This window comes from Dicentrarchus labrax, unplaced genomic scaffold (assembly GCF_905237075.1).
Source record: "Dicentrarchus labrax unplaced genomic scaffold, dlabrax2021, whole genome shotgun sequence".
Lineage (NCBI taxonomy): Eukaryota > Metazoa > Chordata > Actinopteri > Moronidae > Dicentrarchus > Dicentrarchus labrax.
The window spans coordinates 24,620,971-24,638,277 of NW_026136706.1; the positions used below are offsets into that span (position 1 = coordinate 24,620,971).

At 41.9% G+C, this 17,307-nt stretch overlaps 1 protein-coding gene across 2 annotated transcripts; it reads right to left on the bottom strand.

The window, feature by feature from the left end:
* Positions 1 to 1,736: 1,736 nt before the first annotated feature.
* trim45 (tripartite motif containing 45) lies at positions 1,737 to 17,132 on the bottom strand. Of its 2 annotated transcripts, XR_007885214.1 has the most exons (9): positions 16,404 to 17,132; positions 15,124 to 15,412; positions 14,746 to 14,891; positions 13,064 to 13,380; positions 7,347 to 7,476; positions 6,018 to 6,132; positions 5,570 to 5,696; positions 3,253 to 4,379; positions 1,737 to 2,405 (listed from the first exon to the last, which is right to left on the bottom strand). XR_007885214.1 is itself a non-coding variant. In XM_051403616.1 (8 exons), the coding sequence occupies exons 1-8, from the start codon at positions 16,889 to 16,891 to the stop codon at positions 4,225 to 4,227; spliced, it is 1,767 nt and encodes a 588-aa protein (XP_051259576.1). In that variant the 5' UTR covers positions 16,892 to 17,132; the 3' UTR covers positions 1,737 to 4,224. The 2 variants fall into 2 exon arrangements, 1 of the variants encoding a protein (XP_051259576.1); XM_051403616.1 differs by having other exon boundaries at positions 1,737 to 4,379.
* Between the last annotated feature and the right edge of the window lie 175 nt (positions 17,133 to 17,307).

The following is a 17,307-nucleotide window of genomic DNA, read 5'->3' on the forward strand; positions in this document are numbered from 1 at the left end:
TGAAGGAAGTGAGAAATCAATGAAAGAAGCAGGTTCTAAACCACTCAATCATCTTCAACTCACACCTGCCCTCACCTAATGGAGGTGTTTGTGTGTGTGTGTGTGTAGGTGTGCAGGTGTGTGTCTTTGCCCGCAGTGACCTCCAATTTCCGGTTGCGACCCCTCTCCTCCCAGCGCTGACTGCCATTTGAATGGTCATCAGTTAATCACTCACTTTCAATTTGCTGTAAGTGAACAATTACTGTGTTTGATTAAGCAGTGTCACCTGCTGATGGAACTTCCTGTGTGGTGGCTTTTAGTGGAACAGGTCCCCATTCATCAAACATTCATATTAAGAGAGTCAATCTTAAAGCGCTTAAGACATTTTTCATGATAATGCAGTATTCATCAGCAGCCTCTTAGCTGGGAATGGCTGCGGTAAAAACAGCTTTTGAGAACGCTGATTATGAATGATTTGTAGGAACAAGCACGGAAAAACTAATGTCACAGGCGGATCGTGATCATTAGTTCTGGAAGAGTGGGCTGAGGAAAAGTGGCTCTCTCCTGCCACCTGGTGGCTCAGAGAGGGATTATCAAGCTCAATGAAGTGCAAAAAGCTCTCATGAAGCGTTTCATTCAAGATTCAGATCCTTTACTTGTGTAAACCAATGCAACAGTGTGAAAATACACTACAAGTAAAGGTATTGCATTCAAATTGCTACTCAAGGAAAAGTACATACCTATTATCAGGTAAATGTAGTTAAAGTATCAAGAGTAAAAGTACTCTTTTTTTTTTAACCTCTTTAAGCCTTGAACAATTATTTGAATGAAAATATCTGAGCAGTTTGGTGGAGGTGCTAACAAAGACGTCACAAACTGAAAAGGTTGAAAACATCTGGTTTAATCTTTAACAATGTGTTAATTTACCAGATGATTCTAATGTAAAATCTGTAACTGAAAACTAACTCCAGCTGTCAAATAAATGCTGTAAAGTAAAAGGTACTATATTTACGCAAATGTACTCAGTTACTTTCCACCACTGCAAATCACTATGAATCACTATGAATTAGCTACATTATATCTAATGCTGAAGGCTTCATGGTGTCAGGGTGTAATTACTACTAAAAGGCTTTTTAAAATGCTATTTTTGTCCTCCTCACTTTTACAGTTTCAGTTTGATTTACAGAAGTCACTAAAATCTCTCCAAAGTTGATATTCACTATTCGTTTGTTTGGTAGGCATTTGGTGGTTCATTTTGGGATTCAGATATTCGCACACACACTTAAACCCTCGTCTCTCCTTTGTCTCTCACCCAGCTTCTCTCTCGCAGTACCATGCAGGGAGAGACACATACAGGCTGTATCTGTCTGCTCTTTCCTTGCCTGCAGTATTTTTATGAAGTCGCTCAAAAATCAAAAAAATTCCATAATGTGATTTAATTATTATTTATCCATATACATTTTTCTTCTGGGAAGAAATGCACGGATTTACAATAGAAGGCAGGTGTATTGGTTGATTTGGATTTTTCATTCTTACTATTTTCAATTTCAAAGATCCTTCCAACAGGACAGCTGTTTCTCAGAGCTAATGTGCATGTGTCTTGGTCTTGTCCTCATGTTGTTGCCCTGTGCTCGAATATCAATAGATGGTCGTGTCTGCAGACACAAATAAAAAACTCTTTTTTAAAGTGAGGAAAAAGTCTTTGGTGGATTTTTTGTTCACTTGGTGTTATTTTAGAAGGGCATAAAAGCAAATACTGAGGAAAAAGTGTGTGTTTATTTTGATTGTACAGGCTTAAATGTACTGGGTAATACTCCAACACAGTGTGAACAGCAGCAACATGCACAGTGTTTCCTGTCATTCTGAAGATCCTAGACCACAAATAAAAAAGATTAGTCCTCATGTCAAGTATTTGCATAGGTCAGTATTACAATCCATCTTTGAAACCTGCACATTGTATGTGATAAAAAATACTACACTCACACTCAAGACTCATATTCAGAAAACAGAGAATACACAGAGGTATTATGTGGTTCATTATGAGTTCCACGTTTGTGGTTTTAAGTCAAAGCTGTGGTGCAGCCTCTGGGGTGGAATAACTTTGTATTCTAAGAGGAGACTGACTGCACCTTCTAGGTCACAGTGTTTCCCAGATAAAGCCCCACTCCCCACAAAGCACGTGGAGTTGGGTTGCTAATGAAGGAAAAACATGATTCTGTGCAGATTTCATGGACTTTCTCCTCATTAAGAACAATAAGGAGCATTGAGGATTTATTTGTACGCACAGAGCAAGGGCCAAACGTTGTGGTTTACAAGAAACTAGAATATGTTTCACATTCTCAACAGTCTCAAGAACAGTCCTGGGTGAATTCACAGGCACAGTGTACTCCAGCTCAGTGCTTCTGGTTTGATTCAGGTCACTTATCCTGAATAAGACAATAGAAACAGTAGTCTTCACAAACAGTGTACTCAGCTCATCAATAGAATAAATTCATTGCATTATATTTACTAGGTACTGTACCTGTAGTTCATAGTATTATAAACTAATATTATATTAGGTGCAGTATATATATAGTATTATTTATTAGTTAATGGCAATCTTTGGTCAGTAATTGTTACAAGTAAAAAAGTAAGTACCTGTTATTCTACTTCTACATAACACACACAATGATTACACAGTTTGTACAAGTGAATATGCCGTGATAACTGTTCCAAAATAGTAATAGTAATACCTGAAGTGAGCATAAAGAAATAATCAGTAATAATAGTACAGTGATTACTTTGTATTTATTGGTAAAATATCCCCATCAACCCATAACTCACCCAGTTTGGTAAGTATGTGTACAAGCAAATAACTAAATAATAATAATCATCATAAGTATCATGAAATAACAGTTAATACTACATTTATTTCTAGATACTCAGATATTTGTTTTTAACTGTACCATTACTGTGTAATTTCTCAATAGCAAACAATTAGATTTATTCAAATATTTCATACCAATACTGACTTGATTACTGGTATTACTGTACTGTACCATCCAAAATAAAACCATCACTGATGAGAATGTTAATGCTGACTATAGACCTGATGGGTTGTGGGGATCACAGCCCTTTGTATACTTTGAAACAACAGTGATCAGTGCGGATCGATAAGAATTGTGCTTCATAACTTTGAGCATCACTATTGTTTTTGAGGCACTATATTTCAAAAGATATTTGACTGAAGGATATAAAAGATACAAAAGTATTAGAGTTCAGCAGCAGTCTTACGTTTGAAATATACAGCACGGATTCCAGCACCTTTGAAATCGGCAGCAGCTTCGAGGTTGCTTGAGACCGGGAGATGGCTGGTGAAAGAAAAGTGTAACAATGGAGAAAGGAAATCTCTGTTGCCTAAGGTGCTCTTCAGCAGGGCTGTTAAAGGGTAACATTGGTATTTTTCATCCTGGACATTATTTTCCCATGTTTTTGAGTCAAAGTCGTGTCCAGGTTTGGATTTGGTTCAGTGTTGAGGGTGAGCGCTGCAGCTTGTAGCCGCCAAACAGGCTACAGCGTAATCATTGAAAAATACTCCATTAAAAGTGCTAGTTGTTGTAACTGACGGCTGAGATTGTTAATATAAGTGTCTCACAACAAAACCTTACAGAGAAATCTAACTTTTTCTGTCAAGTCTTGCTCAAGGAAAAGTCTCATTCTGAAATCTCGGGAGAAGTAAGGACTATTGCAGGAAGACTAATGAACGGCTCAAACGTTGGCTCTGTACATTGATGGTGCCAATTTGCATTATGCTGTAGCCAGTTCAACCACTCTCACTAAACACTGGACCAAATTCAAAACTTACTGTCTCCATTAGTCACTTTGATACAAAAACATGGGAAAATAAGGTCCCTTTAACACATCTGATGTAGGAGGAGACATTTTCCTTCTCCTCTATCTTGTCACAGGTAGGCAGAACTTAGACCAATAAGGCACTTTATAACATCACACTGTGTTGGTCTTATATGTTAGTCTCTAATGGTAGCCCAGCTGCTGTTTCACAACTAGGCACTGGCAGATGCGAGACAGCCACTCTGCTGTCCTGCTTCAGTCTCTGTGTCTTTAGAGTTTCACTTTCCTTGTCAGGTCTGCACAGGATTTACAGCAACCAACCCTGAGCTCACTCCCCCAGCTGCTCTAACCTTTCTGTTGCTGCCATCCTTTATTAACCTGCATCATCCTGACACGTCTTGTCTCTGTGTCACCTCACAGCTCCACAGTTCGCAGGTGGCCGCGGGGGGAAACTGCAGCCAGCACGCTCTGAGGCAAACACTCCGACTGCTCCACGGTGCTGCCGCAACAAGACCAGTGGGGCTTCCCGGGGTGTCCTTTATGACTGTGGCCGCAACCTTTGAATCCTCCTGCAGACAGACAGGAAGAGATCAGCGACAACTCTGGGGTTTTTAAGTCATAAGTGAAGTCAGTATATAGTACTATATATAGTCTAGTGAATTATATATATACACAGTATATTATATATAGTCAGCATATAAGGAAACACACAAAAAGACAGATCATCATCTTGATATACTCAACTCTCCTGGAAGTACAGCTCATATATGTATTACACTGTTTTATAGGACCTCTTATCCAATACACAGCACTGCACAGGAACACATACCACGTATTTCTCTCATTAGTGTTGCAAGACTATTGTTCTATTGTTGGTGGACAGGTAGCAAAATGAGGGCAGATGTGAGCAGAGAACTCCACAGTTGCCTGATTACACCTAAAGGGAAATATTTCTTTCAGATATTCTTACAGTGTTGCATATCATCCTCAATCCCTGAAGACTTTTGCAATTTATATTTAAATTCATCTTTCCCTTTCCCTTAACCCTCACTCTTTTGCTTTTGTGGACATTCTGGGTTTAGATGGAGAGAGAACCGATGTTTATTTTTTATTCCTGGATCCACATTAAGCGCCACTAAGGTAACAGCTATCTTTTCTCTCCATCCACACACAGCAAAACATACATATTAAACAAGACATATAACGTGTAAAAAGTCCCAATGACAGAATGTACAGATGTGTAAAAGTCTTATATATCCATTTACATTTGCAATGCTGACAATAAGACTTTCTTATTGAGAAAACTGCACATCAAAATACAACTTTTCTGTGGTGGCATGATTCACTTTTTTCTAATTGCATCTTAAAAGGGCATCTGTGTAATAAACAAATACTTGAATGAATATTCAATTTCTGCAAAAAGATCCTCCCAAACATTACACACTGGACCTTTAACCATCTCTGTTTGTATAAATAAGATGAACCTACATACGACTGCACATGGACAGTAAAGAGATCAGATTATTGTATAATAACAAAACATGTTTCTCTCAAAAACAGAAGTCATTCCACTCAAAAGGCACAGACGATGGAGTAATAATGCAGTAAGAGCCCTGGTTCCAAACTGTTCCTCCATCTGTTCCTTCTCCATGTCCAACTTGAAAACAATGTGTACCATTTTTAATGTCTTTGTTCACTGTGAAATACTGAATGAAAACTGTGCTTCTGACCAGACATTTTAACGATCTCTTCCGTGTACCTGGCATGGTTCCTGGGCAGCCACAGCGAGCCTCTTTGGCTCCTCCGCTGGAGCAGAAGGAGCAACAGTGAAACGTCCCACTGTGATGCCTCAGCTTCCTCTGCACGTTGAGAATAAACGGAGAGCCCTGTGGAGCCAGACAGGAAAGAGTCAGTCAGTCAGTATGTCTAGGTCGACAAAAGCCAAAGTTAAATAAAGAGAGAAAAGTGACCACATTCTGACAACTCAGGGTGTTTTCATTTTCCAAGCATCCCACTAGGTACATTTATCATCAGAACTAATTTGTTTTTGTCTGAGGATAATTTTTCCCACATTGATTTAATTTGTCAGGATGATGTTAGCAGCCCTGGGTACACTCTGAGCTGCTGGCAACACTCAGTCCAACTTTATATTTAACTATTTTAACCTTCTCTGCGTTCCTATATGTTGTTGCATGTTGGTTTTGTACCTTGACGTGCTGGGCTTTGACACAGACCCACACTGAGAAGGCTCCTGGCTCTTTAGGTGTGTATGAAACGCTGTAGGATCCATCGCTGTTGTCAACCACTGCCGTCTCCACTGTGCTGAAGGAGAAGAACAGAAATCATCCTGTTAATACTCTCTGAGAATACACAACTGGTAACCAGTTCTGTAACAGAAAGTAAAGTTTGTATTTAAATCATCGCCAATATTTGATTGTGAACCAGCTGATTCTTCACTGGAGGGTGATTTGTCTTCCAGACTTTGGCTAAATTCTTCTCAGACAAACAACTGCAGATCAAAACCCAATTCCTTTTAACTTCACTGTCACAGGAAACGTTCTGATAACCTCTTGATCTCTGCACAGCAATTAAAGTTCTGAAACACAGTCGTTTGACCAATTGTGATTCCGCTCCACCACATCAGGGTATTTCACACATCATCACATTGTCACCGTCTCCAACACTGCTGTTCAAGTGTGAGAAACTGCACGCCACTCAAATTCACTGACTGTTGATGAAACACACACGTGCCTTCATGTGGCAGTAAGTGGATATTGATTCCACCAGGGACTGATGATGAAGAGGAGCATTTTGCCTGCCTAAGTTTGGTAACTTGCTCAAATTGCTCATTTTCCCTTTCTTTTCATGTGCTTCTACCATGGCTAAGTAGGCTGCGTAGTTAAATTGCTTCCTTTTTTGTCTTTTTTTATGATCAGGAGTCTGCACCGGGTGTTTTATATTGAAAACTGACTGGATTCTCTCTGCTGTTTCTATGTCTAACTTCCCGTCTGAGCAATCTGCTCTGTGCTGCTGGTTGGTCACAGCTTCTGTCAAAAACAGCAGAACACAGCGGAGAGTCGCTTCTGAAACGTGCTTCAGCGCGTCTGGTGGAATCACAAGCATTGTCTAGAACGGCTGTGATCAGGTCCGACAGCCATGTCGCAGCTGGGCCTGGTGGAATCAAGCAGTAAGGGATGATGGTAAGAATTAGACATCAAATATGAGTCTGCCTGTCCTTGCCATTAACTGAATAAAACTACCTTTTCCAGTTGGAGAATGTCTGAAACAGACAAGCAAAAGTTGTTTGTGTGATTTTGGAGAGGTCCAAAGAGACAAAAATATCAGTACACAGGTGCAGAGTGCTCTGTTGACCCGCTCTGAGCAGCTGTTTGGCAGACGGTGAAAAACTTGATGGATTGTTAATGACATCTGTCTTACTGAGAGAATAAAACCCACCACAGAAATAGAGCCGTCGGTGCCTTCGCTGAACTTGCTTGTTCCCTCTTACAACGTCAGCCTGACTCTCTGACACTCACCAGCTTTTCTTCTCCTTGTGGACGATGCTGACCAGGACGTGCTCTCCACCTCGTGCCATCTGCTCCCCGGCTGAGTCGCGGCACACCAGGGTGAAGTTGCCCTGCTGCCCCTCCCTGCCCCTGTGTAGACCTGTGACCAAGGGGTTAGAGGTTAGAGGCCATAATGGTGATGGCTGAAAGCGAAAGTATTGCTATTAGCATCACGGTGGAGGAGTTAGTTCCAAAAAGGGGAGCGACTTCAGTAGTGTTTGATTCAAAAGATCAGATGTACAACAAACCATGGTTATATGTAAGAAGTGCAAGAAGACTAGACTAGAAAAAGGGGGAAATACAACAAACTTAAGCAACCAATTGTGGGTTCTATTTAATTATAATAATAGAATTATTGCAGAAATATCCTGAAATATTGTGATATCATTTAAGGGACCTATCACCCACCCCTAACAACACATAGAGTACGTCAATGCACAATGTTGATTCATAGAATAACACACACATTTTTACAAAAAAAAAACCTGAGACATGTCTGCATGCACAAAGATTGATACACACGCACACAAGAAACATTTGTCAAGAGTAGACAGACACAAGTGAACAATCACATCTAAAAGGCAGAAAACTGTGACACACAGACTCTTTTTACACAGTTATACATACACACACACTGCACACGCTCAAACAAGTGGTAGAAAGACAGATACATGCGCACTAACACACACACACACACACACACACACACACACACACACACACACACACACACACACACACACACACACACACACACACACACACACACACACACACACACACACACACACACACACACACACAAACCTAGAAAGACAAGTTGTCCCAGTGATCCTGCACTGGCACATGACATTAAAAGAGGCACTTCATCATTCCGATGCACCACAAAATGGAGACACTTTGACATTTGTCCTGTGCCTTAAAGACTCCAGTCAGACAGACAGACACACCAAAACTCCCTACTGGGTGCTTATGTAAGAAACTTTCCCCCTGAACATATGGTGGTAGCCGACAGTTTAAGTGTGACTCCAGGCACAGCTGGGCTTCAGTTCTGCTGACCAGAATTTTCCAGAAGCTCACATCATTATTTAGTGTTTCATTAACTTGTTCTGCAGCGCCCGGGCCAAAGATATTCATCAGCTGTTGTGGCATTGTTGTCGTGTTAAAGCCAACATCATCTGTGTTCATACCAATGATTAATGTTGCTTTGCATTTTCTTGTCAGACTGTATTAGCCGCTGGATAACTAATGACCCTACACTGTGTATTCATATGTTATTATTCAGCGTTTTTTCCACTAGCTGCAGGGGGATCCGTCTGGATGCCGGAGCTGCTACTGTTGCTAATGAAACTACTTTTACTAATCCTGTTTCTACTCCCTCCATTAACACTGCAATACTTCTATTACTACTAGGCCTGCCACAATAACATAATTAACTCATCGTACGATATATATGATATTAGGGCTGCATGATTCATTGAAATATTACTGAAATCACAACATGGCCATGTGCTATATCCAAATGGCAGAAGCTTTTCTGACAAGCAGTTTTTTGATTAAGGTAACATTTGTGACAGAACAGCATTATAATGTACTGTAATGCTGCAGAGATGCCCTTGGTACAGGCCCCAACAAATGTTAATAATCATAGTTTTTTCAGTGAAAATGAAACTTGTGATGCAAAAATATAACTGTGAATCACATGGCAATCGTAATATCTGTCTAAATAATCACAATAGGATTATTTTTTACCATATCGGTCAGACCTATACAATACGTTATTATCACCTGTCACAATACTGACTTTTTTACATTTTATTTTTTGTTTTGGTTGTGTGGTTTTATTTATGTTTTGTTTATCAAGAATATTTTAGTATTTCTTTCACATTCCAATTCCAATGTCTGAATATTCTTAAAAGTGCATTTCTCTTTGAAAGGGTGAGCTTGCATTATTATGCTCATCATTTTAACAGTGGTACAAATGGTCTTAAAATAACAACAATATTTTGAGTCTGACACCCCTATTTGCTAATGCTCTCCACCTGCCTCTTCTCATCTCACTCTTTGACAGAAAGTGAAATTAGTTAGGTACTGTACAAATCTTAGCTCAACTGGCACTTTTGTGAGACTGCAGAAGGTTTTCTTTGCAGATTACAGAGATACATTCAGAAGCTATGGATCACCGTTAAAGGGAAAATATGTAACTTTTGAAAGAATAAAAAATTCAACACTAGTGCAATTTTTTTCTGCTATTGCAACCTTGTTTGGTCTGGTATGACCAGTAGCTTATGATGGATAATTGTAGCTAATGTTTGCGGACTTAGAACAAATAACCCTGCACAACAAACAATGCTCACTTCAACTTCTCCACTGTAACACTGAAATTGTCACTTGTGGTCACTGTGGTCGCTGTTCAGAAAAACATACGTAGGTTTGCGTATGTTGCATAGCTGCAAACAGAGCTGATATTATTTTATCATCAGAAAATAAATGTAAAATTGTCACAATCAATTAATAGTTTTTTCTTTTCTTTTTCTTTGTTTCCAGTTTCTCAGATGTGAAAATGTGCTGCTTTTGTGTTTGACATGTAAATAACTGTAAGCTGAAACATTTAGGAGTATAAAACAAACCCAACAATCTGAAGACGTCCCCTCTGACTTTGTTTACATAAAATATTACAAAATTGTCAAAACTGCCAATTCAAATTTTCCAATCAATTAAAATAATAAATCAATAGAATATAATAGCATAAATAAATCACAGGCCTAACTATAATACATTTAAACAAAACATATTATTGATATTATACATCAATACTTTATTATTTATCTATTTATAGTACTATTTACTATTCATCATTGTACACACAAACACACCATTTTAATTATTTGGCTGATTAAAGGTCCTCTCAGGAGGAGAAATGAAGCCAAGATATCCCAGATATGGCAGCTACCATCTTCTGCCAGAGTCTGCGCAGTAGTGATCGGGGTTGGTGCCACGGTATCAAAGTCCCGGCCGACACAATCGCGAGCAGGACTCAGCTTTCAATCATGAAACCCTCTTTTTATAGCTTCAAATAACTCATTAAAACTTATTCTATCAGAAAAATGAAAAGTTAAACATACACCGGCATGATAAGATCTACCTAAAACGACAGAAACCAACATTAGGAAAAATGTAATTGACGTGTATTTAGATTTTTTTTGTTTGGCCCATGTCCCATCTGCTAACATGGAGGCAGTGGACTTGTCAGCCACCAGAGGGCGATTAATATGTTTTGGCTTCACTTTGGGAGAGCTGTCATGTCTTCTATATATATCTTTATATATGTTGATGGATGAACACTTTGGGGCACCTCTATCACTATAATTGGTACATGGAGTCAGCTGACCTGAAATAATCCCTGCATAGCGTCAACCTGAGCAACCGGACGTCTAATCTGCCCAAGTGGCTGAAAACACCTGGCTGGGTGAGGAGGGCCTGTCAGATTGAATTAATAATTCTATATAAAGGAGGATGTTTTCTTCATGTTTTGCTACTTTTGCTCAAAAATAGGATTGAGTGCAGTAATTACTACCACTGCCATCGCAAAAACTCCTTCTGCTCCCACTACAATGACTATCATTTGGACTAGTTCTAATAGGTGTGAATTATCTGTGAATTTGTACGTGCTCTTGCTGAGGAAGCCGAGGAATCCAGCAGCTGTCACCATTACAGACGCAGCTGCTCTGGCCCACATTTCACCTGTGCTGTACAGCCTCAAGGTCTAAATACACCCCTTCAAACCCCCTTATCACACAGAGAGAGGGGATAATCGTCGGTAAGCCTCTGGGATTTCTGCTTTCTAACAGTCAACACAGAATTCTGGCCTTAATCTGAACCCCTTAAATCAAAGTGTCGCACTGCGTGAAGCTGATGCGTCTGGTGAAAGTTAAGTTGGGAGGTACAAACAACTTAAAGGTGGGAAAAAGCTGGTTTAGCTGATGTGGTGATACTGTGGATTTATTCTGCCCAAGCCTACATAAAAAAGGAGAAGCCTTAACCACACATATTAAGAAGTCAATGCAAAAAAAGGAAGCATGGATTAATGGAAAGGTCACCGCTTATGTGCTTTATGTGGTCCCGAACCAAACCAAATGCCCACAGTGTAATGCGGATACAAGCAAGCGCCCTTCACACAATACGTGGAATAATCTTTTGGCAAACATTACAACAATACATTTGCTTTTTGACATCCAAAGGACTTAGCATCAAAGCCCTTATTTGCTGAGGTTTTCCATTTCCCCACGCAGTAAGGACTACTTAAAGCTAAGCCTTTCATGGAGACAAGCTGCTACAAATCTCTGCTGAGTGTGTGTGTGTGTGTGTGTGTGTGTGTGTGTGTGTGTGTGTGTGTGTGTGTGTGTGTTGAAAAGATATGATGTGTGGAAGGACAACAGAGATTGTTCCAGAGTTGGGCAATCGTTTTTAATTTCCATACTGTCCAATTGTGGCTACTCAAGATTGCAGATATGGGAACTGATCTCCACTGGTGGTGAGAGTGGTGGAGTAATGTCACAGCACGACAAAGCCACATTCGCACGGGTCAAGAAATGGAACTATAAGTTTAAACCAGGACCAAAAAGATGTAGATAAAGATGTAGAGATAATTTTTTATAACATCTTAGTTGTGATAGTAACTAAAATTGCCATCATCCCTTCAATTGTCGATATAACATCCAATCGCCAATCAGCACAAGCCTGTAACATTCAGTGTATAAAATGTCCTACAGCGCAACATTACATCTTCAATTTGCCTGCTTTGTCAAACCAACAGTCCAAAACCCCAAGATATTAAATTTACAATAGTATAAAAGAAGAGTAAAGCAGTAATCCCTCGCTGGGATTAGCAGATGGTTAAAATATGAACCAATTATCAAAACTGTAGTTGACTACCTTTCGACTAACTAAGTATTTCAGCACTGTGTTACCATTGTGTTATCTGTTTTCTGTATCTGTAATGCACACTCTACTTTGTTGTTGAAGAATAAATAAGGGTTATGATTACATTTCCCCTTCATTAAGCAATCGTTTTGATCTCCACACACTGACAGAGAGAAAGGAGGCTTGGTTCAAACTTGTATAATGGAGTGGAAGAAGGAAAAATCATTCTATAAAAAATAAGTGCAGGAACAGCAATTTCTCAAGCTTGGTCATGTTGCCCGCTAAGGTAGTGTGTGTGTGTGTGTGTGTGTGTGTGTGTGTGTGTGTGTGTGTGTGTGTGTGTTTCTTCCATTATGAAACCCTGGAGGTTGAGCTACATGTCTTTACTCTTTAAAAGTAGAGAGCCTCCCTGTGTGTGTGTGTGTGTGTGTGTGTGTGTGTGTGTGTGTGTGTGTGTGTGTGTGTGTGTAAACATCCCCTCAGTGCACTGCCTTCAGGCCTGTTGAGTGACTTCAACATTCCTTTAGTCCTGCAGGAATTTCTGTCTTTGAGCCAACCCACCCAGGAGGGCAACAATAGTCTTTAACTGCTCCAGGCGCACTCAGTGTACACTAACCCCATCCCCTCCCCGAACTCCTCAACTGATCCCCTCCACATCCCCACCAGCCTGCCTCCAACTACTCCCACAGAACTAAAACATAACTGTAGATAAAGCACATTAAAAACACGGGTACTGTAATATGTTGGCATTAGGAGGCTTTTACCTTCGCCTTTGATGGTGCACTTGCTGAGGTCCAATGTCTTCGAGTTGATCACCCCAACCACCGGGTAGCCCTCCACCTCCCCTGCAGGCTCCCTGGGCAAAAAGTTGATGCTGCTGCCATCGTCGGGGGCAACGGTCGCCGGGTGGGGGTCATAGCTGTTCTCTGCCAGGCTGGTCAGTCTCCTCAGGGTCACTCCTTTGGCGCTGAGGATCTCGGCGTCAGAGCCGCAGCTCAGCAGCCTCTCTGCAAACTCCACGCTGCCTCCGACGTCCGACAGAGCCTGCTGCAGCTGCGCCCTCTGCAGGTGGAGCTGGTTCCTGTTGGACGGAGACAGCGGGAATAACAGGCAGCAAATCCCATGTGCTAAACCAGAGATTTGTCTGTGCTGTAAACAACGGTGTTTATGTGTAGTGATATTTGTAGTATATCTGTAAATACAGACTGACAGACTGTTTTCTTAATCCCGCGTTCTGCCCATTACCGTCTGCTCCAGCTATGTGTGTGTTCCACTCCCACATGGCACCCACATTCTGACCATAGATTTAGTGTCTACTCCTGTCCCGCGGGTGATAAGAAGCAACTGAGAAATTTCTCCAAATGTCAGACTTGCCTTGCTTTTCTGTTGTTTAAAAAAAACAAAACAGCTTTAATCTTCTTTTCAGCTTTGTTGACTCCATCTCCATCCTTCTGGTGGGCGCTAGCTAAATCCCGGGACACAGTTTATTTTTTGACCATCCGCTCCCACCCACAGTAAAGTCAAAAAACCGCCCGCTCCTGCAGCATCCTAATCCGGTCCTCTATAATGTTCCTGCAAATAACAAACTGCCGGTGTGGTCTCACCATGTACTACTCACACACCTCAACTGGCAATAGATAAGCACTGCTGGTTTTTCACATCCTTAAAACACCATTCTTTCCCAAAACTATCAATTTCTTGACTGAATCATTCATTTTTCATTAATGTTCTCAAAGACCTACGCTCATAGGGGTCAATGGGGCAATGTGGATTTCAGCATGCACATCTTGTTTTATGGTTAATTCACAAGCACTCATTTTCAAATTGAGCATGAAAGTTGTTCAGATACAACAGTGATAAGCACATATCACATTCCTCATCAGCAGATTGAGTTAACCATGGACTTTGTCCAATTTCAGACTGTCTTAGTGGCAGGCTTACATTAGACAATATATTACAGTAGAAGACAACAAAATAACATCACTATCAAACACGCTGACAGTGAAGGCAGTGCTCTGCTGTACGTAATAGCACAACTGACTGCTGATACAGTAGGTGTCTGGAGGCAGCTAAAGTAAAGAAAGATTTGTAATAATATGTCAAACTTTACCACAGCTGCAACTCTCAAAGAAGAAACTGTTTTATTTCATTTCTCCACAGGGAGGTCAGAGGTCAGAACAGCTACTGCAAATCAATCCCAGAACTGATGTGGAGCCAGAATCTGAATGAACAAAAACTATGGAAACCTCAGGGGTGTTTTTGGGCTCAATCTCAAATGAAAACTTTTACTCAGAACTGTGAGTGAGAGTAGGGGGCTTCAAGAATAACTCTGTGGTCCTACTTTGAGATATTGTTTCTTTTCTAGTTTAACTTTCAGCCAGGTTCCTTTGGGTGATTTTGAGATGCTTCATACTACTCCTAGCTTACTTCTAAAACCCTAACATACCTGCGTTGGACGCGGAGCTCCTCCAGGCGATGCAGCAGAGACAGGCAGTGGGCTTCCACAGCGCTGGCGTAGCCTCGTGCAAACACCCTCACCTCATTCGCTGCCGCATCCACCCGAGCCTGCAAAGCCTCCTGGGATACTTCCACCTTTAACAGTGCAAAGACAGAATTCTGTTGTGAAATAAGATAACTCAATATTTGAATACAGTTTGCCATTAGTGGCATTATGTTGGACAACAACTGTAGGAATGTGTTCAAACATGGACATAGTGGAAGGTTTCTTAGGGCTGTTCTAAAGGCTCGGTTGGAGCTGAAAAGGGTAAAGCAGGCTCTCCAGTGTGAGTCTCGACAGAACTATCATTTTCAGACTCTGTTGCACCTTCTGCAGTGACTCCTTCAGGCGCTCCAGGCGAGGTCGCAGGCGCACTGTGACCAGTTCTCGGATGCGGTCTCCGTGGCGGTCAATAACATCACCGGTGGGGCAGCAGCGGTGGTCGCGGTGCAGCGTGGCGGCGCACTCCAGGCAGACGGGCAGGTCGCAGGGCTGACAGAAGAGCCGCAGCTCCTGGCCGGGGTGGAGGGAGCAGAGGACGGGGCGGCAGAGACGACCACGAGACTTCAGCTCCTTCAGACACTGGATAGAGTGAGAGGCTGTCCGCTTCTGCCGCCTGCAGACAGGAAAGAGAACAGATACACATACATATTTGTATTGTATGTCAGAATAAAGATCCAGCTGAGCCTCAGAGCTGGTGAAAAGAGAATACACCTGAACAGAATACAACTACTAGAACCTCACACATATTGTACCTGTGTCAGTGACAGCAACTCATGATTATTTTCAATATACTGCTGATCATTGTTTCGATCAGTAGATTAGCAGTTTGCTTTTTGAAAAATGCTGGTCGCTGTTTCCCAAAGCCCAAAATGATGTGCCCAAAGATATTATTTTTTCTGTAATGGAGGACAAAAGAAAGCAGAAAATATTCCCACTGGAGAAAATGAAATCAGAGAATTTGGAAATGTTTTTCTCAAAAACTGACTCACATGAATTATCCAAAGAGTTGGCAATTGAAGCTGCAGTAGGTACCTTTAATAAAGGTAATTGTGAATCTGGCCTCCTCCTAGTGCTGCTAATGGCTTCTGCAAGAATCTATGGCACCTGAATGAAAACAACCAATCAGAGGCAAGAAAGATGGATCTGCCTGATGTACCACTGTAAGGATATAAGTTAAAGTTTCAGCAAATATCACCAAAAGTTATTTCAACAAAAGTTATCTGCTGCAGCTTTAATTTAATAATTGTGAACCAATCAATGAATCACGGCAGCACTAGGAGAGTGACACTGTGGGAGTCTGAGTGACAACAGAACAGAACAGAACCATTTTCCAGCTTGTTCATCCTCCCAAAGTTGAAGATTTGAAGCTTTTCTTTCTTCTATGTGATAATAACAATGCTACTAGATGTTGGACTGATGACTATGACAATGTTAAATAGAGACAGTGCAGATGTATTGGACTGGAGTCTCACAGTAGAAGCTCACCTACTGTGATGATGTTCTGGTCTGAGCTCTCACAGGACAGACCAGAACAAAGCCCGACCTACCTCGTCTATGTGTGGGTGTAGTTAGCCAGCAGACTGAGACTAGCCCTGAGACTGTACCTGTGTGCCTGGCAGCAGAACTCGCACAGGTTGACGCAGCAGACCTCGCAGCGGCTCTCGGCGACTCCTTCCCCGCACAGGTCGCATCCCATCGGGCCGTCTGTCACCAGGGTCTCCAGGAATACTTCGTCCAGCGCCAGGTGGTCGGTGCTCAGCCCTCCCGGTCCGGACGGAGGGATGTCCACCTCGGAGTCACAGTCGGGACAGAGCACCGTGACGGTGACGGCGGGTCGCTCCTCCGGCACCGCTCCGCCCCGGCGGCTGTCCTCCTCCGGTGCGTCCCGGCGGCAGCGCGAAGACACCGAGAACGGCTCCAGCTGGCCGATACAGTCGGAGCAGAAGGTGTGCAGGCAGGGGAGGATTTTAGGGTCCCGGTACAAGCGTTTACACACGTTACAGACCGCTCTCGGGTTCACAAATGTTCCGTTAAGTTCCTGTTCCGAGCTCAGCGCGGGCTCCGTGTTTCCTTTCTGCTCGGGCTGCGACATGTTGAGTGTTTTTGGAGACTTTTTTGGAGCAGTGAATACCGACAGAGCCCCACCGAGCTCCAAAAACCGGTCACAACTCAACGAAAGCGTCCTGTGAGCCTTTCTTCTGCACAGTAACCACTCATATCAAACTAAACCATCACTTATCTACACTGGGATAATACGAATAGTTCCACCTCACTGAGTAGAATCCCACAGGAAAGTCCCACTTTTCTCCGGGAGAAGCAGGCTGCGTTCACGGCTCCATGGGACATATGACACCTCACTCACTACCAGACCAATAGGAAACCTCTCGCGGACTTTTAGGGGTGGTCCAAAGACTTTCCAGGACTCTTTAATACCAGTCTGGGACTCTGACTGCCCCCATCTACCGGCAGGACAGAACAATATGTTTACAGTAGGGTGTAAACATATTG